The 27,879-nt window shown below is 32.9% G+C and overlaps 1 protein-coding gene across 1 annotated transcript in view; it reads right to left on the reverse strand.

Annotated features, from left to right (window-relative positions):
* Window positions 1-27,052, reverse strand: part of LOC142344044 (glutamate receptor ionotropic, kainate 3-like) — a 63,337-nt gene extending 36,285 nt beyond the window's left edge. Inside the window, exons 1-6 of the mRNA XM_075395514.1 lie at window positions 26,839-27,052; window positions 20,181-20,301; window positions 12,761-12,935; window positions 11,991-12,361; window positions 11,290-11,458; window positions 1,040-1,265 (exon numbers count right to left, since the gene is read on the reverse strand). Of these exons, the coding sequence (XP_075251629.1) occupies window positions 1,040-1,265; window positions 11,290-11,458; window positions 11,991-12,361; window positions 12,761-12,935; window positions 20,181-20,301; window positions 26,839-27,008 (1,232 nt within the window). The 5' untranslated portion in view covers window positions 27,009-27,052. The remainder of the gene's footprint in view (window positions 1-1,039; window positions 1,266-11,289; window positions 11,459-11,990; window positions 12,362-12,760; window positions 12,936-20,180; window positions 20,302-26,838) is intronic.
* Between the last annotated feature and the right edge of the window lie 827 nt (window positions 27,053-27,879).

Consider the following 27,879-nt stretch of genomic DNA (forward strand, 5'->3'; position numbering starts at 1 on the left):
ATGATTGTGTCGTTGAAAACTTCTTCCAGTTGATTTCTCACAAGTATGTTCTGTTGGAAAATTTGCTAAGTTGGAAATCTTTACTAAAATTTCTGTTTAAATTTAGGAATTTATTTTGCAAGAAAAATGAAGCAGTTGTCTGCTGCTCGTCGCTGGCTCTGTTATTTGTCTCTCTAATTTTATTCCGTCCCACTTCGCTGAGAGAAACAATTAATTCCTCTCAGCTCCGTTTGGGCCTATAGGGAGCGAATCACAAACTCACGTTCATAGTGAGGTGCTTCTTAATTTTCCTATTGGCCGAGAAGGCAAGAGAATTAACTCTTTTTTATCTCACGGAAAAATTATTGAAACTCCAAAAAATAATAAAAATCTAAAAAGCTGAGAGCATCAATTATTGATTTCGTAGGCGCCTGTTTTCTGCTTTTCCCCTCTTCTAAAACCGCAACAATTATGGTTTTCTTGGGGGCTTTTTATGAGACTCTATTGTCTTTTCCCCTGAAGCAATCTGCTTCATCTTTATTGAAATTGGGGGAAAAGATCTGCATTGCAACTGTCAAAAGCAGAAGTAATTTAAATCAAAAGAAACTGTGGTTTTACAGGCCGCCTACGTTCAACAATGTACATTTTCTATCCTGGATATAAGCGAGGAGATCCAGGCCTAAAGTTGTGTTATTTAAATAAGTCGAACTGAGTTGTTTAAATACTTGTGTACTGGTAGTCTTAATAAGCGTTAGTTTGTTTAGCGCGCGGCGAAAGAATGGTTAATTAGCGCCTAAATACGTTCGCTCTAATGCGGGATTAATTATCCGCTCATTTGTAACGGCTCTCGTAATACTACAGCTGGTAGGCAAAACAGTCGCATAATAAGTCGTCTCCATACATCTTAATATAAACGAATAGTTGAGTTTATTAGTAAGGATTTAGACAATAATTTGAAACGTTCATTGCTGTTCCTCTGTGATTACGCAGAAGCAAAATGTTCATCAAAGACAACGACTGGTAGAATCCACAAAGTTTATAGCGAACAAATCAAAGTTACCGTTGTTCAATTGCGGCCAGACCAGTTGCATTATGAACGAGTATGTCCAAATTGGGCATAGTCTCCAAACCCTGTTCTTCCAGGAACCCGTTGCTTTTGCTGGCCTCTTTGTCTAGGAAGTAGGATCTGCCGTAGTAGTCGTTGACTAAAGCACTCTTAGAGTGCACCATTGTCAGTTGGTTCCTGATGTGAGCTCCACCGATGAAAATGTAGCGAGTTTGAATATCTGAAACAAGCTTTATCGGGGTTTTCTGTATGAAGCGCAGCATCTGGTCCAACCGAGCCCAGGCCTAGGCCTCGACTTATGAAAAGACTCTAAAAGTCTAGTAAGTTTCTGGAAGATCAACCAAGTGTCAAAACGGGCGTAAAGCTGGCATATTAACACAAAAAAGCTGCAGCTGCTTTATAGACACGTAATTAAAAAAATCAAAGGAAGAAAACAACACATAATGAAAAAACCCTAGTTTTTTGTAAAAGCTCGCATCAAAATTCGCCTCAAAACTTAATGGTTAATTTGAGTTATCCACAGTAGACATAAATATCACAACCGCTCTTTTGAGACTGATAAATACACTAGCGCGAATGAAGGAACCATAAATCATAGAACGGACGATGCACCTACAACTAAGGTAAAAACTTAGCATTAAAAACTAAGTTAGCAAAACGAAAATGAAAAAATAGGTTTTCCTACTATTAATTAACTTTTTATCAAAATTTGATCACAAGAAGCATTAAATAATGCAACAATTTGTTCCTCATGTAATCTGACTTCATTATGTCGATATTGATCGTATGCACTAAAATTTGTAAACTTATGAAACTCATTCAGTTGGAATACTTGTTGATTTAACTTAAACTTAAACGTGAAGTCTTGGCCATGAGTGTGGTGAAAGAGGTGAAGCCTAACCCATTTTTTTAAAAAAGGATACATAAATAATTGAGGTTTCAGTAGATGCCAGTGGTTCTTAATGAGAAGTTGACAGTTGAAAACAAAGTAGCAGAAGTGGTCCCGAAAGTTTTTCAAAACTGAAATCTAAGAAAGTGAACAACCAGTTTGTTCTAAAAAAAATCAGATTTGTGAAACAAAAGATTTTTGCCAAAGGAGATAAGAAAATACAACAGCAAAAACAAATTACAGGAAGCCTTGTCGCAAACAGTTTTTTGGGTAAAAGTGAACTGAATTTTTACATTATGAAAATTCAGCACAAAAAAGTATCTTAATGCAAAGCAATGGAAATTGGAAGCCTGCAATGAGCTCTTAAGACGATCAATAGCAGATAAATAAATGCCAAGGAAAACGACAGTAACAAAAACTATTACTTTTTGCAAACACAGGTGCTTTCTTTTCAATGACCAAACACAAATGAACCATAACTTTTGTTACATTATTTCAGGATGAAGACTTCAATCATGCTACTTGAATCAAAAACAATAGGGAACTAGAAAATATCGGAAATAAATCCAGTTCTTTTTCATGTATCATTCATTGGCTTTTAAATCACAAAAAGCTAAATGAAATCTGAAAAAAATGTAGAAAAAAAAATTTAAAATTGCTTGCACATCTCAAAATCAAAACAAAAACAAAAGAAACAGATTATCTAAAAATGAAGAAAACATAAATGATAGAACCAACCATGCACCTACAACTAAATTGAAAACTTTAAAGATAGAGCAAAACGAAAATGAAAAAATAGATTTTCCTACTATTAATTAACTTTTTATCAAAATTTGATCACAAGAAGCATTAAATGATGCAACAATTTGTTCCTCATATAATCTGACTTCATTATGTTGATATTGATTGTATGCATCAAAATTTGAAAACTTATGAAACCCATTCAGTTAAAATACTTGTTGATTCAACTTTAACTTAAACGTGAAATCTTGGCAATGAGTGTGGTGAAACAAGTGAAGGACGCCTAACCTATTTTAAAAAAAGAATACATAAATATTTGAGGTTTCAGTAGATGCCAGTGGTTCCTAGTGAGAAGTTGACAGCTGAAAACAAAGTAGTAGAAGTGGTTCTGAAAGGTTTCAAAACTGAAATCTAAGAAAGTGAACAGCCAGTTTGTTCTAAAAAAATCAGATTTGAGAAACAAAAGATTTTTGCCAAAGGAGATAAGAAAATACAACATCGAAAACAAATTACAGGAAGCCTTTTCGCAAACAGTTTTTTGGGTAAAAGTGAACTGAATTTTTACATTATGAAAATTCAGCACAAAAAAGTATCTTAATGCAAAGCAATGCAATTTGGAAGCCTGCAATGAGCCCTTAGGACGATCAATAGCAGATAAAAAAAGGCCAAAAAAATGGACAGTAACAACAACTAATATTTTTTTTGCAAATACAGGTGCTTTTATTAATGGCCAAACACAAACGAACCATAACTTTTGTGACATTATTTCAGGATGAAGACTTCAATCATGCTACTTGAATCAGAAACAATAGGAAACTGGTAAATATCGCAAATAAATCCAGTTCTTTTTTATGTATCATTCATAGGCTTTTAAATCACAAAAAGCTAAATGAAATCTGAAAAAAAATGTAGAAAAAAAATTTAAAATTGCTTGCAGATCTCAAAATCAAAACAAAAACAAAAGAAACAGATTATCTAAAAATGAAGAAAACATAAATGATAGAACCAACCATGCACCTACAACTAAATTGAAAACTTTAAAGATAGAGCAGAACGAAAATGAAAAAATAGATTTTCCTACTATTAATTAACTTTTTATCAAAATTTGATCAAAAGAAGCATTAAATGATGCAACAATTCGTTCCTCATATAATCTGACTTCATTATGTTGATGTTGATCGTATGCATCAAAATTTGAAAACTTATGAAACCCATTCAGTTAAAATACTTGTTGATTCAACTTTAACTTAAACGTGAAATCTTGGCAATGAGTGTGGTGAAACAAGTGAAGGACGCCTAACCTATTTTAAAAAAAGAATACATAAATAATTGAGGTTTCAGTAGATGCCAGTGGTTCTTAATGAGAAGTTGACAGTTGAAAACAAAGTAGCAGAAGTGGTCCCGAAAGTTTTTCAAAACTGAAATCTAAGAAAGTGAACAACCAGTTTGTTCTAAAAAAATCAGAATTGAGAAACAAAAGATTTTTGCCAAAGGAGATAAGAAAATACAACAGCAAAAACAAATTACAGGAAGCCTTGTCGCAAAAAATTTTTTGGGGAAAAGTGAACAGAATTTTTACATTATGAAAATTCAGCAAAAAAAGTATCTTAATGCAAAACAATAGCAATTGGAAGCCTGCAATGAGCTCTTAAGACGATCAATAGCAGATAAATAAATGCCAAGGAAAACGACAGTAACAAAAACTATTACTTTTTGCAAACACAGGTGCTTTCTTTTCAATGACCAAACACAAATGAACCATAACTTTTGTTACATTATTTCAGGATGAAGACTTCAATCATGCTACTTGAATCAAAAACAATAGGGAACTAGAAAAAATCGGAAATAAATCCAGTTCTTTTTCATGTATCATTCATTGGCTTTTAAATCACAAAAAGCTAAATGAAATCTGAAAAAAATGTAGAAAAAAAATTTAAAATTGCTTGCAGATCTCAAAATCAAAACAAAAACAAAAGAAACAGATTATCTAAAAATGAAGAAAACATAAATGATAGAACCAACCATGCACCTACAACTAAATTGAAAACTTTAAAGATAGAGCAGAACGAAAATGAAAAAATAGATTTTCCTACTATTAATTAACTTTTTATCAAAATTTGATCAAAAGAAGCATTAAATGATGCAACAATTCGTTCCTCATATAATCTGACTTCATTATGTTGATGTTGATCGTATGCATCAAAATTTGAAAGCTTATGAAACCCATTCAGTTAAAATACTTGTTGATTCAACTTTAACTTAAACGTGAAATCTTGGCAATGAGTGTGTTGAAACAAGTGAAGGACGCCTAACCTATTTTAAAAAAAGAATACATAAATAATTGAGGTTTCAGTAGATGCCAGTGGTTCTTAATGAGAAGTTGACAGTTGAAAACAAAGTAGCAGAAGTGGTCCCGAAAGTTTTTCAAAACTGAAATCTAAGAAAGTGAACAACCAGTTTGTTCTAAAAAAATCAGAATTGAGAAACAAAAGATTTTTGCCAAAGGAGATAAGAAAATACAACAGCAAAAACAAATTACAGGAAGCCTTGTCGCAAAAAATTTTTTGGGGAAAAGTGAACAGAATTTTTACATTATGAAAATTCAGCAAAAAAAGTATCTTAATGCAAAGCAATGCAATTTGGAAGCCTGCAATGAGCCCTTAAGACGATCAATAGCAGATAAATGAAGGCCAAGGAAATGGACAGTAACAACAACTAATATTTTTTTGCAAATACAGGTGCTTTTATTAATGGCCAAACACAAACGAACCATAACTTTTGTTACATTATTTCAGGATGAAGACTTCAATCATGCTACTTGAAACAGAAACAATAGGAAACTGGTAAATATCGCAAATAAATCCAGTTCTTTTTCATGTATCATTCATTGGCTTTTAAATCACAAAAAGCTAAACGAAATCTGAAAAAAATGTAGAAAAAAAATTTAAAATTGCTTGCAGATCTCAAAATCAAAACAAAAACAAAAGAAACAGATTATCTAAAAATGAAGAAAACATAAATGATAGAACCAACCATGCACCTACAACTAAATTCAAAACTTTAAAGATAGAGCAAAACGAAAATGAAAAAATAGATTTTCCTACTATTAATTAACTTTTTATCAAAATTTGATCACAGGAAGCATTAAATGATGCAACAATTCGTTCCTCATATAGTTTGACTTCATTATGTTGATATTGATCGTATGCATCAAAATTTGAAAACTTATGAAACCCATTCAGTTAAAATACTTGTTGATTCAACTTTAACTTAAACGTGAAATCTTGGCAATGAGTGTGGTGAAACAAGTGAAGGACGCCTAACCTATTTTAAAAAAAGAATACATAAATATTTGAGGTTTCAGTAGATGCCAGTGGTTCTTAGTGAGTAGTTGACAGCTGAAAACAAAGTAGTAGATGTGGTTCTGAAAGGTTTTCAAACTGAAGTCTAAGAATGTGAACGACCAGTTTGTTCTAAAAATATCAGACTTAAGAAACAAAAGATTTTTGCCAAAGGAGATAAGAAAATACAACAGCAAAAAAAATTACAGGAAGCCTTGTCGCAAAATTTTTTTTTGGGGAAAGTGAACTAAATTCTTACATAATCAAAATTAAGCACAAAAAGTATCTTAATGCAAAGCAATGGAATTGGGAAGCCTGCAATGAGCCCTTAAGACAATCAATAGCAGATAAACAAATGCCAAGGAAAAGGAAACTAACAACAACTATTAATTTTTGCAAATACAGGTGCTTTCTTTTCAATGACCAAACACAAATGAACCATAACTTTTGTTACATTATTTCAGGATGAAGACTTCAATCATGCTACTTGAATCAAAAACAATAGGGAACTAGAAAATATCGGAAATAAATCCAGTTCTTTTTCATGTATCGTTCATTGGCTTTTAAATCACAAAAAGCTAAATGAAATCTGAAAAAAATGTAGAAAGAAAAATTTAAAATTGCTTGCAGATCTCAAAATCAAAATAAAAACAAAAGAAAAAGAATACAGAAAAATGAAGAAAACAAAAATGATAGAAGCAACGACGCACCTACAACTAAATTGAAAACTTTAAAGATAGGGCAAAACGAAAAAGAAAAGATAAGTTTTCCTAATATTAATTAACTTTTTATCAAAACTTGATCACAAGAAGCATTAAATGATGCAACAATTTGTTCCTCATATAATCTGACTTCATTATGTTGATATTGATTGTATGCATCAAAATTTGAAAACTTATGAAACCCATTCAGTCGAAATACTTGTTGATTCAATTTTAACTTAAACCTGAAATCTTGGCAATGAGTGTGGTGAAACAAGTGAAGGACGCCTAACCTATTTTAAAAAAAGAATACATAAATATTTGAGGTTTCAGTAGATGCCAGTGGTTCCTAGTGAGAAGTTGACAGTTGAAAACAAAGTAGTAGAAGTGGTTCTGAAAGGTTTTCAAAACTGAAGTCTAAGAATGTGAACGACCAGTTTGTTATAAAAATATCAGATTTGAGAAACAAAAGATTTTTGCCAAAGGAGATAAGAAAATACAACAGCAAAAACAAATTACAGGAAGCCTTGTCGCAAACATTTTTTTGGGGAAAGTGAACTAAATTTTTACATAATCAAAATTTAGCACAAAAAAGAATCTTAATGCAAAGCAATGGAATTTGGAAGCCTGCAATGAGCCCTTAAAACAATCAATAGCAGATAAATAAAGGCCAAGGAAATGGACAGTAACAACAACTAATATTTTTGCAAATACAGATGCTTTTATTAATGGCCAAACACAAACGAACAATAACTTTTGTTACATTATTTCAGGATGAAGACTTCAATCATGCTACCTGAATTAGAAACAATAGAAACTAGAAAAAATTGCAAATGAATCCAGTTCTTTTTTCATGTATTATTCATTGGCTTTTAAATCACAAACAGCTAAATGAAACCTGAGGAAATGTAGAAACAAAAATTTAAAATGGCTTGCAGATCTCAAAATCAAAACAAAAACAAAAGAAACAGATTACTTAAAAAAATTTTTGAGGAGTTTTTTTATAATTAAATTGGTTGCAATCAAACCTCAGGAACCACAAGCGGCAAAATAATAAAACAGCTGGGTAAAATAAACAAATTTTTAAATCTTAGATGCCAAATAGGCAGAAAAAAATTAGCAAAAGTTCATGAAAGTGGCCGATGTCTTTACTATTATTTACAATAATTTGTTTCTGATTTCATGATCAAGCGGTAGCGAAAACACGAAAAGTTAGTCTTGAATTGTCTATTTTGGGACTTTTACAGACAAACTGCAAAAACGAAAACAAAATGCTAATAAAGAGGAACAGTTTGGACGTTTTTTTCTCATTTCAAGTATGAAAATATTTCAGAAAAAATAATAAAAGTGTCTTTTTATTAAAAAAAGTAATTCAGAAAAACAGCAACCATAAAATTTTAAAATTTTTGATCAATTGAAATTCAAAAGGATCCTAATAAAACTTAGATTCCTCATCTTAATGCAGAGTTTATTTAAATTTTTAATTTTCTTCATTATCAATGTATCTCGGTTGCCCTCAAAAAAATGAACTCCGAGTACACAAATTTTGCAAGCCCACAAACACAAAAGTAAACACAGATGTTCATTAACAACACAGATGCCAACACACATAAACACACACACGCACGCACACGCTCACATGCATGCACACGCACGCATGCACTAGTATACATACGCATATCAAATATGTATACTTGCACTCAAAACGTCCTCTCTCTATCTCAACATCTCATCCTAGGCTCTAAATTCTCCCTCCCTCTCTCTTTCTATGTGTGTGTGTCACACACGCACACAAATCCTCGCACACTTACAATAGTAACATCAACAAAAACAAATTCATAAACCAATGATTTGTTGGAAAATCAATGACTTAAGAAAAGTAAAATGGAAAAGTAAAATTCCATTAATGTCTTGTTGATTGTATTAATAAATACTCTCCCGAGAGAAATTTTTTTCTCAAACTGGAGAATACAGGAAAAAATTGGCACCTGCTTTCAAGAGAGCGTTAACATATAACACAAATTTCTCAGAAAATGCAAATCTTGTAAAACCTCGGAGAATAGATACCTGTACGAAAAAAAAGAGAAATAAATTATTAGCTATGATGCGAGCTGAATAAAATCGTAGAAATGCAAACCAGATAAGAGATCTTATGCGAGATAAAAACACTTTTCAAGTATATCAAGAAAACGAGGTCTCAATCAAATAAATTGTTGCTTAAGGACGTAGAAAATTTCAATATCCACTCTGTAGATATGGGAGAAACAATTGATAGAAAAACACCACACAGTTCCCGGCCAACATCATGTTTCTGCTCGGACAGATCAATATATTTACGTCCAACGGATAACAACAAACTATATTTTCTCATTGCCAAACTAATTTCCTCAAAAAGTTGTGGGTTTGACGGAATATATAACGAACTCCTACAAATGTTTAGCACTGTTGTTTCGCGTTTTTTCGAAAATTTATTTATCAAAAGTTTTTGCTCCGGTATCTTCCCAAACAGTTGGAAGGTATCTAAAATTACTTCACTCTATAAAGAAGGTTGTATGCAGAATACGTCATCATATCGTCCCAATTCATTGCTCTCTTCGATCAGCAAAGTTTTTGAAAAAATTTTTTATAGTCGTTTAAGTTTTTTCTGCAAAAAAAATAATTTCATTTTTGCCATCCAAGTACGGTTTTATGAGATCTAAGTAAACTATCAGGCTGTCAATACTAAACAGAAGCGTACCAAACTTGTCAGAATAAGACTTAGCAAAAATTAGAAGGTTGCAAGCCTTTTCTAGATATTTCAGAAGCATTTGACACGATAGATCACACAATAGTTCTGGACAAGTTAAATGACTAAGGAATCCGTGGTGTTGCAAATGATCCGATTATTTCCTTTCTGAGTAACCGAACTCAATTTGTGGAAATTGATAGAAATCGATAAACTTCAAAGGAAATCAAGATTGGTGTACCGCAGAGCTCAATACTGGGACCCCTTTTGTTCTGAACTTATACCAATGATTTGGAACAAGTAGCAGTTAAAATAATACTGATTTGACTCTATTTGCTGATCACAGCACTTTCAGAGCGTATGATAAATTCAATGCTCTGAACGTACTCAGAAAAGAAATAACAGAGATTAAGAAATGGTGTGAGACAAAACGGCTTCAAAGGAATTCAAACAAATCAAAAACCCTGATTTTCTCAAGTACAAAAAGTTTTCCCTTGTCTTTGAATAATGAGTTTCCTTTTCAACTTTGTGAAAGTAGATAAATGTTTAGGAGTGATTGTGGACAATAGGTTGAACTTCAAAGATAACGTATCCTATGTTTGTCGAAAGCTGTCAAAATTGAATGATTTTTTGATATACACTAAAAACGTCTAAACCATGGGCATAAGATAATGTTTTACAATTACTACATTTATCCAATTGTTCAAAATGGCCTAGTTATTTATGGGTCTACTTCAAAAAATACCTTAAAACCCATACTCATTTTGCATAAAAATGTTTTACAAATTATTTTCACAAAACCAAAATCACATAAAACAAAAATATTTTTTCCAAAACAGTAAAATTCTTCCGGTTTTGATACGTGCGTAAGTGAATTATTGACGTATGGTTTGTGCAATTTTCAAGATTCAATTTTCGAAAAGTGAATCATCCGAGGCACGATGTTTACGACCTCTATATAGTTAATGCGACCTCGAGATTTTAACTGGATAAAAACGAGACTTCACGATTACAAAGTGGAAAAAAAATTGTTATGAACATTCCGACAAACTTTTTCATGGGTAACGATCAAGTATGGGACCTTTTCTCGTAAACTTTGTTGAGCGTGGTGTTTTTATTATAACTTTTTTCTCCTCTTCTGTTATAGGGTACATTTCATCATTTTTCGCAATTTGAAAAACATTATAATTCCTGATGAATAAAGAAGGTTAGCAGTTCTTGCTAGACTGTTTGTTTTTGACCATTGATAACTCACTTGGAAATATTCATTTGTCTTGCAATTGTGCTAATGATTCTGCAATAAACTTGTTCTTCTTCTTCTTAAAAACATCTTTGTGTTCTCCCGACATTAGCAAAGAAAAACAAATTTATTTTCCAGCAGATCAATTATTTTTGGAGCTTTTGAATGATACCACTTTTATTTCTCGATGCAAACGATGTTGTTAACTTCTCCTATGAGCGTTTGTGAGACAGTATTTAAGGGTTATTATAGTCTCATGTTGCATTCCCCCAAAAAATTGTTGTTTGTTTCATTTTGCATTTCACTCATAATTGTTAGAAATCGGACTCGTTTGGTCACATCCTGTTCATTTTGGATCGTAATTTGGCCGATTATCTGAAATTACTCATTAAATGTCTCATAAGTAACGAAATCAGATCGTCCCTGACCTAAGTGACCTTAAATCAGATTTTAGTTCACTCGAAATATTTTTATTGATTAGCCCAATGACTGGTAAAAGTATAATATATCGGTCGATGTTTTTTTTGGGGTTGAGAGGGTGGAGGCAGTCGGATGCAGGGGTTCCACTTTATTGATTGTATTTAATCTGATGTGAGTTTCTAAATACCTTCACACTGTAAGTCTTTGACTTGAGAGAAGTTCACATACAGCATGGAGTTGTTCATGCCTATGAGTGCAATCTCTGCAGCGTTTACGAGAGGGAGGAACTGCCAAGATTTGAGGGCATTTGTTGAGGCCGATAGCCATTTGGTTCCTTCATCGTCTTCCATGTACGCCTAAATCATTCAACTCAGTTTTAAATCCAAAAATTGCATTTATATGAGCAGCAAAAAATTGAGCCCAATTGAAAACCCAAGAAAAATATATAGAAACTTCTTCATTCTGCTCAAGGTCCAGACCTCGTTTAATGCTGCACCAAAGCATCTTTTAGCACAGTTTTTTTCCTGATAAGTTTTGACGCCTTATAATATTCACATGCAGAGGAAAATAAAGCCACAAGACCGTTTTTCTGACTTTAGAATTTACGGCGAAACTCAGATATTCTTGAAAACTAAGAAGGCTGCTGATATGTGAGCTTCCACAAACTACACTTATTTAAATATTGCTGATGAACTTTTTTCATAAAGGAACAAAGCATTCTGGAACAAAGTTTCTATTAATATGCCCAAATTCTTTGGCTGCCACCGCAAATTTTGACTTGGTCTAATTATCTTTTTTGCGTTTTTAAAAGAAATTGTAACATATTTCCACGATAATTGACCTTAAATCACATTCTGGAATCGTTGCGCAGTGACATTATTCACATACCATTTCCGGATAACTCCTAGTAATGGCTATCAAGTTCAGCTTATCACTCAAACTTCTGTACCCACTAATGTCCAATTCCACGTGTGCCAGAATCCACTGGAACTGTCTACCTGTCAAACCGATACTCGTCGCATGCAGTAACAATTCAATGCTCGACTTCTCATCAGCCAAAATGACAAATTTGAAAAAGTGAGCATCGCCCTGTATTTTGGCGAGATCTGAGTTGAGTTGGGTTGGTTTGTTTGTGTCAACTTTGATGAATTTCGAATCGATGTTTAGTTTAAGCTGCCGTGCTGTTTTTTCAAGCTTGCTTTGCAGTTGTTGTGCATACTGGAAGTCGTACGTTTTGTCATAGAAAATGACAAAATTTGCTGAAACATTTTTTTTAATAGTTGTTCACTTTATTCAGTGAACGATGATACATGCTACAACTAAATGTAATATTAACAGCTGAAAAAAACTTCCATTCATTTTATTAATTCAAATGTGATAATTTAACTGAAATATACAAAGACAGTGTTTTGAAAGGCGGAAAATAGTTATAATAGAAAATGATTGATTTTTTCATGCTTCAAAAAGGGACAATTGCAGCCGATGATCAGATAGCTTTAATTTTGCAAGTTAAGTTGTGGCTTTAGTTTTAGGTTTCATTTCTTGATAAGTCTTCTATTTTGCGATACAAGATGTCAGAACATAATTTCAGACTTCGACAATGAATTAAATTCAACTATTGAACTGTACTACGTAGGCTTAGTTAAAAGTATGCTTACTAAATGCAGTTTGCTTCATGATCTGCTGAACGAGATAGACAACTCTGTCGAAATTAGTTCGAAGTGTCAGATAGCCGAAGGAGTCCTCAGCAGGAGAAGGCGGCCTTGAGTTCTCCTCACACTTAGACCTCTGTGCCAGGTTGATGTAAGGAAGCTTCCATTGGAACGCCACACTCTGAACAGACAACAAGAAAAGCTACACAATGCACCCGTTCTTTAAAAACAAAATGTTTTAGCAAAATGTTCAGCTTTATTATTGCAAATTTAGCATTTCTTCTTTTTTTCCATTAAAAATGGCATAAAATATGCCTATTTGGCTCATGTTCTCTGGTTTGGCCAATTGTAATGACATAAAAACTGCTAACACGATCTTCCGTTACTCATATTTGGGCTAATTGTACATCCCGGTCCGAGAAAGTTTTCTGGAAACAGCATTTTTCTGGTCTTTCGCTAATTTAAACCGATATTAATAAAAAAAACGCATAGTTTATTTTTGAAACATTAAGATTTTCGTTTTCCACAATATTACGTTTTATGTCAGAACATTTCCGTTTTTAGGAGCCGCGCATCGATAGCAAGGCCATTTGTGGTCTCCTCGTTGAGTTTTTCAATGAAAAATGGTTGTGTTTTGGGTCTGTATTTTTTAAAATCCCAATTACAAGAAAGTCTTTTTTTCAATTAACGGTTCGATTATTGGGAGGTCTCTTATTGTTCCAATAAGATCCAATGAAACAATATTGTGTTTTAAGAGTGAAGCTCTTCGTTTTAATGATTCCAAAAAAAATATTTCCCTAAATTCTTAATGAATTCTTGAGATAAGCCAGCATTTGATGTTCTTTTTGTAGGCTTATGACTGAGTCCATTTAATCAATGCGGTATCTGTGGAGATTTTAAAGAAATTATCAACACATAATGCTTTTAATTAATGCCTTTATTGGTAACATAAATTGATAAGTTTCCAAAACTCATCATTTATCTTTGATTTTGACTTTTTGGTCAATTTATGTATTTCTGTAACATAAGGTTCATTTTATGTTCCAAAGGAAAAGCAGCGACAACAATACCAGTTTTGATTTAAAATTTGTTCGGATTGAAATGTGGCGCTGTACATATTCTTTTGCATTCTTTGTTTTTGCTAGTGTTAATTTCAGACCTGAATGATAACATCTTTTATTGACAGGTGAGGCCAGTGAACTTTCAGAACAATTTCAGCAAAAATCATACCATTTTTTTGGCGTCAACTTCGTTCACAAAAAACTGTTCGTGAAATTTTGAGTTCTAGCTGTATTTAGTATTAATTGGAATCTTTTGACTTCGTGTCAATAATGGCATGTACAACTCACTACATAGACAATTACAAAATGTTTTTTTAGTGGAAAACTTGGTTGTAATGTCTTACAGCTTTGAACAATTTGTTTGCAATAAATTAACGGATTTTAGAGATTATCCACTTTCAACCTCATTCTTACAACTTTTTAGCTATTAAAGAGATAGATTGCACTCTTTACCAAATGAAAAATATGTTAGCCTTTGTTGCTGTTTCAGTTTCTGTAAAATGGTTTTTCGGCGTTGCTACAACAAATGTTTATAATTTTTATACTTAATTTCATACTTTTTCCAATTTTTGAGGTTATTTTCCGCTGCCTTGTCCGATCATCACACTAATGACTCAATAATGGCAGGTGAAATATCACATTATTGGCGCAATTGACTATTTGTAGGAGAATGAGATTCTGGGTTATGAAAAGTATCAATTGTTTCAACTAACAGTTTAAAGGAAGCCATTGAATGCCTTCAGTTGATTGCAAATTGCTTTCGTGCGTTTGAATTTAATTGTTTTAAAAAAGTTAAATCGAATTTTCTAAATTTGAGTGGTTTGTTTTCTGTCTACATGTTAGTTATTCTCAATAAAAGCAGGTCCTCTGTTTTTTTTCTGGTGAAATCCTGTCATTTGGTTTAGTTTACTTTTCGTTAGATGATTTTTGACTTTTTCATCAAGGTTTTTAAAAAAATGGATGAACATTGAGTTTTGGTCAAAAGTAATGCTTATTGTTTCATTTGATTTTGTTGTTTGTCTCGTCTCTTACACCCTTATTTGACTGCTAGCGATTTATTGCTTCATTTGTATAGCGATTACAGCCAAAGCAATTTTTTAAATTGATAAACGAATTGTTTCGAACAATACGTGATTTTTTGGATGTTTTTTTAATTCTCTTCCTTATTTATCAGATACGGTTAAAAATCAATTAATTCAAATTCATGTTTGAGCGTGGCCGGAACATTATGTGCGAACGCATTTAATCGAGCCTCCTTTTTTAAAATTTAGTCTAATAGGAAGCTGGAAAGCAATAAATAGCTTGTTTGAAAAAATAACCCAGAAAGTAAAAGGAAAAGATTCAATTTTATGTTTCTGTCCTGTTCTATGCATGATCTTCACGCCACGTTAAAGAAATTCCTTTTAATTTTGAATTTCATAATTTTACAGCCTGCTAAAAATCATTGGCTGCTCTCCATCATTCAAGTTGTCCTTGTTTTCGATTTTTTCCAGAGGTTCAAAGATTTGGAAATTTTAAGGTTGATTTCCACAGGACCTATTAAAAAACATAAAATAGAAAATATAGGAAAAAAAAGCAATTTAAAACCATTGATCAGACTCACGAAAGAATTCACTTTTACCGTCGAAATGTTAACGAGCTGTACATTTTCGAGACGTTAATTAAAGAAACAGTGAACCATTTTTTTCCGACACTTTTGATACAATTTTTGAAGGTAAAATTTGAAAAATGACAAAAAAGACAACAATAATTGGAAATTGCGGAAGAACATAACGATCAAGTTGTTCGAATTTAAAAATTTCATAGTAGTTCTATACAAAATAAGCCAGAGCAGAAAAATAGTTTAGAAATTTCATCATTGCTACACGCTGAATCAACGGCTGTGGTGGCTGTCGCTTGCGAATTCTGTACAATTTTGTATGCAAAAAAAATTACAAAACTGGAATACTCTTTGTGTCAAGTTTACTTTAAGTTCAGACAAACACCACTAAACTGAATATTTCAGTTTGCGGCACTCTAAAAACAAGATTCAAAGCTAAATTTTATTTAGTTTTAAAGTAATCGTAAAGTTCAACTTACCAAAAACATTCCAGCGCAGTAGATTCAGAGTGACAAATTGAACCCCGCTAAGCTTATTTGATGTGATCTTTATCTTCATAATGTGCACTGATTTAGATATTTTTTAATAGCTCTTAGGTATCTGATTTTGAGTTTTCCTATCCCCAAAACTATGAGCTTATATATATTAAGAAATCTTTCTGAAAAAAATCTCAATATATTGATCACATCGATCCTATGCAATTCTTATAAGCAATATAAAATTGTTGTTTTTGAAGGTAGTTGTTCAATCATTGTTAAAAACAATCTCAGTTCTCCCAGACAAAGTCAGTAATCACAGAAAAGGAAGCAGTCTCAGAGAGTCTCTTCAAAAATTCGGTACTAAATGGTCTCTGCCATTTAGTACCGAAGTTTTGAAGAGGCTCTCTGAGACTGCTTCCTTTTCTGTGATTACTGACTTTGGCTGGGAGAACTGAGATTGTTTTTAACAATGATTGAACAACTACCTTCAAAAACAACAAATTTATTGTGTTTATAAGAATTAAGATTTACATAGGAGAGTAGAGGCTGTGACAATGCAAAGAAGCGGCAAAGATGATTGTGTCAATTGATTATGTGATCTGAGATGTTAGGGATTGTCAAAAAAGCAAACAGTTGGCGCCCTTTGGCCTAGATTGCAATAAGTTCCCGTTTGAATAGTAGCAGGGAGCCATGCAGATATGAAGAAGGGGAGAGTTTTTAATGCGATAAAAATTCTCACAGTAGTGACGCCGTTAAGGTTCGAAATCCACACTGTTATTTGCCGACCAGTTTATGAAAACTGTATTTGTACACCTACAGAAGATATTTAATGACGCAATGGCCTGCTTGAAGTGAAGCTCTTCGTCTCATTGCGGAGACGCCATGATCCTGGTACCCAACAATGGGTAATTATTTCTTGCAGACTAGTTCACGACGAGTTGTTTAGACGCAGTGCTTTTACACGAGACAAATAAAATAGAGATGTTCCTACGTCACTCAGTACTTCGGAAGATGACATGAGAAGCAACTGTATTATACAGAAGTGGTGTATGAGACATGAGACGACGAGAAACCAATTCTTCAGCCAATCTTTTGCTCTCTTTGCAATGGACATTACTGCTATTTTTCTTAACTGGCATAGTCCTCAGGAGGAAGAGAGAAGCGGATCTCAGCAAAAATGAGCACGAGGGGTAGCAGAACATAAATTTCTTGGTAACTCCAGAGGACATATGAAACAAATGGTGTTCATCCTGATCTCATTCAGGGTGATGGTATTTCTTGGTACGATTTTCCAGGAAACTCAATCTCTGATAAAACCGAGATAATTCGCCAAACAGGTAAAAACTAAAAATATCTTGAAAGCTGGCAATCAAATGATGATAAGCATGATGGAAAAATAGTAATGGAACGTCTACCGTTATGAACGAAGAATGGAAGCTGCAAAAAGCTTGGAGATACAACACTGAGAAGGTAAAAAAACAGTGCTCAAAAATCCACTGCAATAAAAAAGAGTTGACAGGACTTAGGTTCACTTTTAGCTCATATCGATAATGGTTTTCCCTCGAAGAACAATTCACTTCAGTATTGATGCAAAGCTGCAGGTGGATGAAAATGAACCGAGACAAGCGACAAGAGCAAGCAATTATTCGTATTGCTTTTGCGAAGAGAACTCAATAATCAACAGATTTCAGCTCATTGAAGTAGTAAACGAATTCACGCAAAGTCACGGACATCATTCCGGCAATGGGGCTTAAAAAGTGGTCCCTGAACTTATTATTATAAACATGCTAGTTATGATTAAAAGGAGGCAAAGAAACTCAGACTGTTCTTCAGATCTAAAGGTCAAGAAAACAACAACAAGCAACTATTTCAACCTAAATGGATTTTGAGTGGCAGTCAGTCGAAGTGCCTAAAGGCATATAACTCTTGCTCTATCTCCATCATCAGCAACTGAACGTTAGGCATGATGGTAGCAGTTCTGGAGCTTCTCCGCCTGAAATATTTTTTAGAAGTTTCTGTCATTCCACAGAAGCAAATATCAATTGACTAAGACAATCAGAGCTGCATCCAGCTTTGAAAACGCAGGTTGTGTATCATAAGAAGGGCAAAGACGTTGGCCCTGGTCTTATTTTTGTTTGGGGCATTAAAAAAATGGCATTTTAAAATTTTAAAATCTATAAGTGGAGTTACTATCTATAATCTATCCATACTTATAATATGGGAGTAGTCATCTTTAAGAAATTCTTACTTGCCCTCAAATTGATATTTTGTTTAGTACTTTAGATGCGCGCAGACTTCACACAAACAGATAATCTCTGACTTGGCTACGATGTGACTTAGGTGTTAGAAAAACACTTTCTAAAAAATTTTCTTAAATGTAAAATATTTGTAAATTTTAGCTGACAAAGATAGTGTCAAGCGAAGTTGATTGTACAAAGCTGTGTAGCTGAAGTATTCTAACTGCAAGTTATCTCAATTTTACCATCATCAACTTTATGTGCTGAAGATGTTGTATCACCTCAGGAATTAGAATCAATCCTGAGAATGTGTCAGAAGCAAACCATTTTTGGTGAGCTTTATCAGTACTACTATGAATAATGGTACTGTGATTAGATTCTTATTTTAATTTTGCAATTGATAATGGGCATACATGCGTTTATTTTTAGCCTTTTTCTTCTCACAAATCCAAGATCAGCATCTCGATTTTTTAAACCAGTTAAAGATTTCAGTTTAAAACTGTTTGTTTCAATGACTTTCAAATTAAAATTGAAAAAAGATTTTTTTCATCTGTCTCCCTTTTGCTTTTATTTTTGTCACCTAGTAACTCAACCTCACTCATTAGAATTTTCATGTACGTTTTTTTTACAAACATTTTTTTCGCGCTTGGTTACATGTTGTGACTGATTGCTTCGACCATTTACTTTCATAAAAAGACTTTCGAGATTTCGACACTGTTCAATTTTTGGGTTTCTTTTTGTTGTCATGTCTAAGTATTCATTTTAAAAAGAAGACTCTTTGATGTTAAGCTGAAAAGAAATGGATGATTCACCTTTATTGCAGGTAATATCTTGGAATTATAGGGCCTTGAACAGTGTCATGTCGTAAAATTATTTGAAGTTTTGGCTTCTTTTTGAATTTGTTTTTTGGGGGCTCGTGACTTAGTCTCATTATTAATTGGATTCCTGAGTTGTTGAAATTTTATCCATCACTCTCTTTGTTGTATTCTTAAGTCCGTTGTGACTTTTGGCAAAAACTGTATTCAAAAACAAAATTTGGGTTTTTGAGCTTCGTCTTTTTTGAATAGTTTTTCGGTCGATTTATAGCTCAGTGTCTGTAAACACAGGTCAGAACCAGTTTTCAGTGAGCTATAAGTTATAGCAATTTTAGCTTCAACTATTTAATTCCAGGTTTTATTCCTACTGTTACTACGAGATCTCTCAAAATGTTAGATTTTATATTTGTAGATTTGAAAAGATTTTTGGTTTCTTTTTGAATTTTTACAAAAATCGTTGATCCCATTGTCTTTGAACTTTTGCGTCATCAGAATTTGGATAATGATCTGTCTCAAATGCTTCAAATGTAGATATTAATGAACATTTTAATTGTTTCAGTTGATATCTAATGACATTAATAACTGTGAAATTAATTGTTTTCAAAAAGGGAAAAGTAGTTTGAAACTTCGTCCCTATTTGCTCTTTTACTCAACATGTTAACCAGTGGCATTGGGGACAAGTCCCATATTTTTTTAATGAAGTAGAGATCGAATTGTTTTGGTTTTTATCTGATGCGATTTTGATTTTGTTATGTTTTTTATTATAGATTTGGTTATTTTATTTTATTATAGAGTTGATTATAGTTTCGGTCGTTAATAAGGTTCCTTTATTGATTTTTATATTTGTGTCTTCTAGTAGTCTGATTATCAACAACTCTCATCAGCCATCTAGTGTTGCATTATCGTTTTACATTGGTTGCTTATTGAACGATGTGTATGTTTTTGAAAGTTTTATCTCTTCATCATTTGGTAGCCAATTAAGTCAAGAATGTGGATGAGCGGGTTCGGAACATTATGTGTGTACGCACATTACCGAGCTTCCTTGTAACTTTTTACTGTGAAAATCACATTTTTCTCTCTTCCTTAATAAAGTCTTTTTTCTAACATTAAATTAGAAACGCTTTTATTCTGCCTGGGAAAGTCCATAACTGAGACATTTTTTTAAAAAAAATTCTCTTTGGGAGTGAAAATGGGAGAGGAATCGATGAGTTGCCAGAATGCTATTGATCTGTACCTCAAGAAGTCGAGTTGTGGAACACTTAGTGAGAGAGATGAGAGTAGTTGCACCCCACTGAGTGAGAGAACACAGTTCCATGAATGCATGCATCGGCTGAGGATCTTTGATAAAGGACACCCTAAACAAACGGGGCAATCTTTGCAAGCAATCCATTAATGAAACAGGCAAATTAAATTACAACCAAAACGTTGAATATACTTGAAACAGAAATCCAAAGTTATAAAGCATGCAGGCTTTTGTTAACAATATTTCGACCAATATTAGATCGAAAGAACAAACGACCGGATGAATTAATAGAATTGGCATATTTTTTTCAAATGTAGAAATAACTTTTAAAGATTGCTTGTTCATTACTCGCTATTCTGACGTAATATACGCAATTTTTGTTTCGACCACACTTGATATATTCATCGGCCGATCGATATATTCATCGTAGAGAAATGTGAGTGGTATCATTAAAAAGCCCGTTCATTGTAGAATTCGAAACTAAAAAGATTTTTTGGATTTCGATTGTTTCAAGGAGATATCGAGGATTGAAGTTTGGAGTGAACACTGGATATTTGGTATGATTTTGTTCACGTTTAGTGAAGTTTTTCTTCAAATCAGGATCGTTTTTGAAAAATTATTCATTCAAAGTTACATTTCATGCCACAAAATGAATCAATTTAAAGTTCCTGTTAGACAAAAGGCGATAAAAAAGACTAGTTCAGGTCTCATTGGGAAGTTTACTAAAAAAATTCGAATATTTTTTATTTTTTTTTTGTTTTCTTACGTAATATTTTTTTATATTTTTTTTTGTTTTCTTAAGTCAACTGGAGACTAGTACTATTTCATATCGAAAACCCATTAATGACCATTTTGGTTAACAGTTAAATGAAGCCCAATGAACAAAGAATTCGTTTTCAAGGAATTCGTGTTTTTTTAGCTTCGAATCTGAGTTTTCGTAACTTTAAAAGAAGTTTTGATTTTTTTGAGGTTTTACAAGTTTCTTGGACTCCTATGGCATAGACTAGTAGACTTAAAGGTCAACAGGTTTCGTCATGAGCGTTAAGTGAACCTATCTGGAGCCATGAGTGGAAAGCTAATGGCTATTAAGACGTTAAAAATGATTTTTCGGGAAAAATTGTTGTAACATTCACCGATCGTAAACATTTTTTGTGAACTTTAAGTCAGTCTCAGTAATGACAGAACCCCTTCTTTTTTGCAACCTAATTTAATCTGGTTAGCAGTTTTATCTTCTATCTATTTGGTATATGACTTCAATGCCAAAATATTTCAAAATTTTCCAAAAAAAACTTTTGGATATTTTCGTAATATCGGTTCCTCATGAAATCTTATCACAATATACTTATACTGGTATCTCCCGTTGGCTTACAAAAAATTTCAAGGGACCATTGATAAAGTTTTCGGTGACAAGCTTATGGTTTAAATTGCTTCGACACTTTCTTCTCGCACATTACTGAATTTTTGATTTTTGCCTGTATTTGCTGTTCTTGCAATAGTCATGAGACTTATTATGATTTTTTAGTGTTTACCTATTCATGATTCATGTCCATTTTTTTGATCATGGCATGACCGAGCTTATTCATTGACTTCCGTTGAAATTTATTGAAATTAATGGCTGTTAAGTTTTAAAAAAAATTTGAAAATTTTTTTTGAAAAATAACCAATCTTAAATTTTTTTCCTGTACTGCAATTTAATCTCAGTAATGGCCTGACCTTTTTTTCAAGGAAAATTTTTCTAGTTGATGGATTTTTCTTCTAACAGTTGGTGTTATGACTCCGATGCACGAATTTTAATAAGCTTTTTTTTATTTTTTGGATAACTTTTTGTAGTTTTGAGTCCTTTTGGAAACTCAACAAATTATTCTAATATTGGTTGTCGCATTGGCTTAAAAAACACATTCAATTGATCGTACATCAAGTTTTCAGAGAAAAACTTACGGTTTACAGTGCTTCGACACTTTCATCTCGCACTTTTCTTTTTCTTTTTTGCTTTTTCCTCTATTTGTTGTTTTCATCGTCAATGACTTATTGTAAGGTCTTATTGGTTACCTGTTCATGACGAATGATTTTGTCCACCAATCAAGGCATAAATGAGCGTATTTACTGATTTCCACTGAAAGCTATTGATCTTAATGGCTGTTAAGCCTTAACAAAATTTCGAGATCTTTTTTTTGAAATTAACAAATCTTAAGCTTATTTTCGTGAACTGTAAGTCAGTCTCAGTAATTACCAGACCTCCTCTTTTCCACTTCAACCAGATTTTTTCTATTTAGTGCTTTTATTTTCTAACTTTTGGAGTTACGACTTCGAAGCACGAGTTTTCATAATTTCTTAAAGAATAATTTGGATTTTTTTCGTAAATTTGGTTCCATTTGGAATTTTAAAATAATATCCTGATATGGATTGCTGAATTAGCAGAGAAAAGACGTTCAATGGATCACATATAAAGTTTTCAGAGAAACGCTTACGGTTTGAATGGCTTCGACACAGTCTTCTCTCATTTTTGCCTCTATTTGCGCGTTTTTGCCTGCATTTGTTGTTGTTTTCATAGTCGATGGCTCATTGTAATGTCTTTTTGATAATTTGTGAAAGAAAAATGTCCTTGTTGTTTTGTCGAGGCTCAGCTTATCGTATTTATTAGCTTCCATTGTAAGCTATTGAATTTAATGGCGTTGATACTACGGGTTTTCTCAAAAATTTCCTAGATTTAAAGCATTTGTTCATTTTTGTTTATTTATTGGTGTCACACTGTTGAAGAGAAAAAACCCAAAACTGTTTAAAAATTAATTGAAAGTAGTAAAGTTTTTGCTGAAAAAAGGCTCGGACACTTTTTTTGCTTACTTTTTTTTTGAATTTGCTGTTCTTGAATGTTTTTTTTTCTCTAGGTAGCCGAAAAATGCTGACCGATCTCATAAGCTTGTAATTGATGATTGGATGAAGAATGCTACCCAAAGCAGTCAGTTTATGGAGAGCAGCCTTAAAGTTTATGATATCATACAGTTTTCGTTATTTTAATAATTTTTCAACTTTTTCAGTTTTTGTTGTTCTTTTCGTCAACTTGTAATTATTCTCATCCCTGAGAGGTCCCATACAACTCCTTGTATTTTAAAAACTAGCATGTTTTCTGATACTATGACGTAACTGGTGTTTTGTTTGTTGGACACTTTGCGTTTCCATAGAACTTATGCGAGTTTTGTATATGTGTTTCTTTAGAACAATCGCGTAATAACAGATCCCAATGATTTTCAAATGTGGCCCCATTGAATTTATTTATTAAGTATTGTTTTATTTGAATAAGTATAAATAACAATTGAAATAAAAAGACATTAAATTCAGATAACAGCTAAAAGTTTTAATGGCTTCAATTATTTGTGCTTTCTCAATGTTTATAATTTCTTGTTCTTCATTTTTTGAGTTTTTCTGCATCTTTAGTTCGTTCCTATGGCTTAGTCTAACCAAAGACATGTCCTATTGGTTTCATTTGGACTTTTCTTTAAAAAATTTATCAAGAATTAATTCGTTCAATGCTAATTATTTTAAAGACTTTTTGAAATTTTTTGGTTTAAAAAATGTTGATTGAGTTTTGAATTTCGCCTTATTATTTCTTCTTTTGTCGACATGTTACCTAGTCTCATTAAGGAAAAACCAATCTGTGTAGTTAGAAAAAAGTATGCTTGTGTAGTTGGGTTTTGTCTGATTGTAATTTGAAGTTGTTACTTGGTGCCTTTAATTTTAGATATTGAGTTTTTGTCGTGAAATTTTTTGATTTTGCTTTTTTTTGATGTTGTTGTTTCTTTTATCGGAGTCTTTTTAATGGCAAATTTCGTTGCAATGAGGCTTGGCATTATTTAATTAAATTATTAGTTTGGTTGCGTATCAATTTTTTCAAACTCATCTCTTTTTCAAATATTTAAGTCAAAAGACAGTTATGTCATAAATGTAGATGAGCGCGGGTCGGAACATCATGTGCGAACACACATTAACAACCATCCTTGTTGCATCACTTAACAAAGCATACTTAACTTAGGAGGGAAAACATCCAATGTTATTTTGCATCATACTTCGAGCGAAGTAGCTATAGATCCCACCGATTCTTGAATTTTTATGGTGCATTATCTGATAAAATTTAATAGCGTTAGATCTTATTATTGTTTATATCTTTAAGATCTGATGAGAAAATGCATCCCCTACAAGCATCGCATTTACAAACATCAATAATTTTGCATTGCATGTTAAGGATTGCCGAATCATTTGAATGTACTGACAAAACGAAAAAAAAATCTTTGATACATCAACAAGACTTTCTTCAAATAATTTTCATGAGAAAAGCCGGATTCATGACAAAATGCTCTTTCAGGACAATTAATTTTCACGTTGTCGGAATTTAGTGTGTTTGTTTCTGGGTTCTCAAATCAGTTATATTCTACTAACAGCACCTGCTATATGGTACTGTACAAAAATTATCAAACTGCACTCACACGAAATTCTATTTTAAAAGAAATTGTTTAATTTTCTGATAGGATGATAAGCAGGTACAAATAGTGTCAAAACAGACCATTTCATAATTCGAGTCATAATTTCGGTAGCCTATTGTGATAACCGTTACATCAACTCGTCTATCTCGCTACATTTCATGCGTCCCTTTTATCTCACTCTTTGGCTCCCTCCTTCTATTTTTTTCAAGGGTTTCTTGCCAAACACACAAAATTAGAGCTTCTTGTCCAGATATTTCAAGTTTTTTTCCAATCAATAATTAATAATTTTTCCAATCTTGTTCATCAATTTCAAAGTTATAATCAGAGATTAAGGTATGGGCGCGTACCCTTTTCGAGAGGTCAAAGCAACCGCGCCAACAACTGTAGAAAAAAAGACCAGTACTGGATTGAATTAGCAACTTTTACTTGCAAATTGTATGTGTTAGCGATATAAGTCAACTCGCCTCAAGCTCTTCAAATTTGGCATGTCTTACAAGCCGTTCTTACTTTTTCCTCAGGTTTTTCATTTTTTTTTTGAACTTTTAGAGCTTCTTGTAAGTGGTTCTATTTTTTTTCACGCCAGTTTATTTATTGCCGCATATTGTAAAGCCCCCTCAATTCACTACAAAATCTATTCACACCTGCAAATTCTTCGCCCAAAAATTTTTCCCAAAACATTACGTATCCCGTATTTTGGTTATAAATCTTTTTGCACAAATCCTATGTTTTCCTAACGTTTAGTGTTAATAGTATAAATTATATAAAGAATCAAAATCGGGATGACCTGAACCGATAGAAGAAATGAATAATGGGGTTAAATAATGGGGCGGGGGGGGGTTAAACAAAACCAATGAAGGGCCTGGAGGTTGTTGGCAGAGCAAATCAGCGCTGAATCAGTCCAGAGACATTCTGTTTTTTAGGATGGCCAGTACTCTGTTCACGTCACAATTTATAATGGCCAGTCTGATTCTTGAGTAAAATTTACTTCATAAAAAATAATATGTTCAGCTTAACTCATGTCAACAATTTTTGCTTTAAATGAGATTCGAACTTCCGCGTGGGTACTTGTAACATTTAATTTGTGTAGCAAGTTGTAACCACTAAGCCAAATGGCCTTTGTGTTAATCGCCTACAAACTAATTTAAGTATTAATAGTGCATATACAATTATAGTAATTAACAATTATAAGCTACCATCGTATGACGTTATTCTGCTCAGACTTCATTTTGGGGTATGAGTAATTTTCAGACTATACAGGATAAGTTTAGCCTGGGCGAACTCAATATAATCATATTGAAGGAAAACTGCACATAAGGAAATGAAAAATTTTCTGGAGATGTTTCAGATTTGAATTAAGTTTTTACTCCTGAAATATGCTGGTTCAGCGCTGAAAAGCTCTGAGATTCAAGTCCGGGGAGTTCAATTTAGGCTTGAAATAAGAAATGCTTCTCAATGATCTGAAACCTGGTACACTTGATAGGAAATATACGAAATCTGGGTAAATCTTTCCAAGATCTTAGCATGGTACTTGCCAAGAAAATATCAATATTTGTGCAAACTTGCAAGATATTTGCATGGCTGTCAAGAAATAAGATGAAGTTTGAATACTGAACTGGTTCTTTTTCACAGTAGTTCCGCCTGCTTAGACCTACTACAATTTTCAATTACCGAAACAGCGGTAGATATCTTTCTTTTATAATTAAAAAAACTTGGATTTTTCAAACGATCTGGTTGTTGAAATCGAAAAAAATAATGTGAAATTCTGTTGCTTTTCGTACAACGTGTTTGATTTACGGAGATGCCGAGACTCAGAAAATAGTGTTTGATTGTTGATTCAATTTGGTGTTGTTGCTATTTTCTGAGTCTCGGCAACTCCACGAATCAAACACGTTGTCCGAAAAGAAACTGATTTTCGCGATATTTTTTTCACAATGTTCAGACTATACAGGATAAGTTTAGCCTGAGCGTTTTGGCAATTAACGTTTGTCGGAACAAATAGTGTTTGATTGTTTGATTCAAGTTGGAGTTTTTGCTATTTTCTGAGTCTCGGCATCTCCGTAAATCAAACACGTTGTCCGAAAAGCAACTGATTTTTTCGCAATATTTTCACAATAGTTTCACAACTTCATCATGAAATTAATGTTGCAGCTCAGCTGTAAAAAAAATAAACCCACCTGAAATCGATCAACGATGAGCTGTACTTCTTTTTTAGCATATTTAAAGATGAGTAAAGTTGATCATTGTGATGAACTTGTTCTTCATCCAGGATAAATCCCACTTTCAAAAAGACTTGAAATGAAGAACAACAAGTAAACAAAGAATACAATACTATTATAACTTTCATTATTTTGTACTTAGTTCATGTGAATAAAAGCGTACAGACAATGATAGCTTTTAAAAATTGTGTTTTAATAGTTCAATGCTTGCTTCACTATGTAATTTATAGCTAATGTCACTTTTGTACGTTTGAATAAAACTTGAACCAACCTTCCAAAATCATTTGACAAAAAGGTGAGAAAAATCTTTTATCTAAATGTGATTATTTCATAATACATGTACCGACAATTTAAAAAATGACCGAAAAAATTATTAATTTGTGTGATAAGGTTGGTAGCGGATAAATCAGTTACAACCAGTTTGCGTGAATCTACCTTTCCACTTTTATTCCACTTTTAATTCTTATGTTTACTCTTAAACTCCTTTTTTCCACCCTTGTTTAGGGTAACACTAACGGAGCAAAAAATACTATATTTACTCTCCTTAGATACTCTTTTCCGATTAATTCCTGGTATAATCCTCAGCCCGGGTGATTGAATTTTAAAAGTTTATTTGGTCTGTTGTTTTAGGCTAATAGTACTCTTTGTCGAAATGAATAAAATGTAAACATTGAATGGCGTTATTTTATGGGGTCACTCCGGACGTTCCAGACGCTCCAGTCGGGATTGACGTTCCAGTCTAACCTGCTATAAGACCTTCCAAATTTTTTCCAATGATCATTCCATTTCACGGACTTTGTCCTATGGTCAAACCAATCCAGAGTCCTGACACCTCTGATCAGTCTCCAAACCGTCGCTGCTCAGACTAAATGGAGACTGTGCCACTTGATTCGACACTATTTATATACACACAAACTGTTCTCGAAACTGATGCAATATATTCGAGCAAATCATATTCTGTATGCAATTCTACAGTTGAGTACTTAACTCAATTTGACA

The sequence above is a fragment of the Convolutriloba macropyga genome, chromosome 8 (assembly GCF_964194025.1).
Source record: "Convolutriloba macropyga chromosome 8, txConMacr16.3, whole genome shotgun sequence".
Lineage (NCBI taxonomy): Eukaryota > Metazoa > Xenacoelomorpha > Acoela > Convolutidae > Convolutriloba > Convolutriloba macropyga.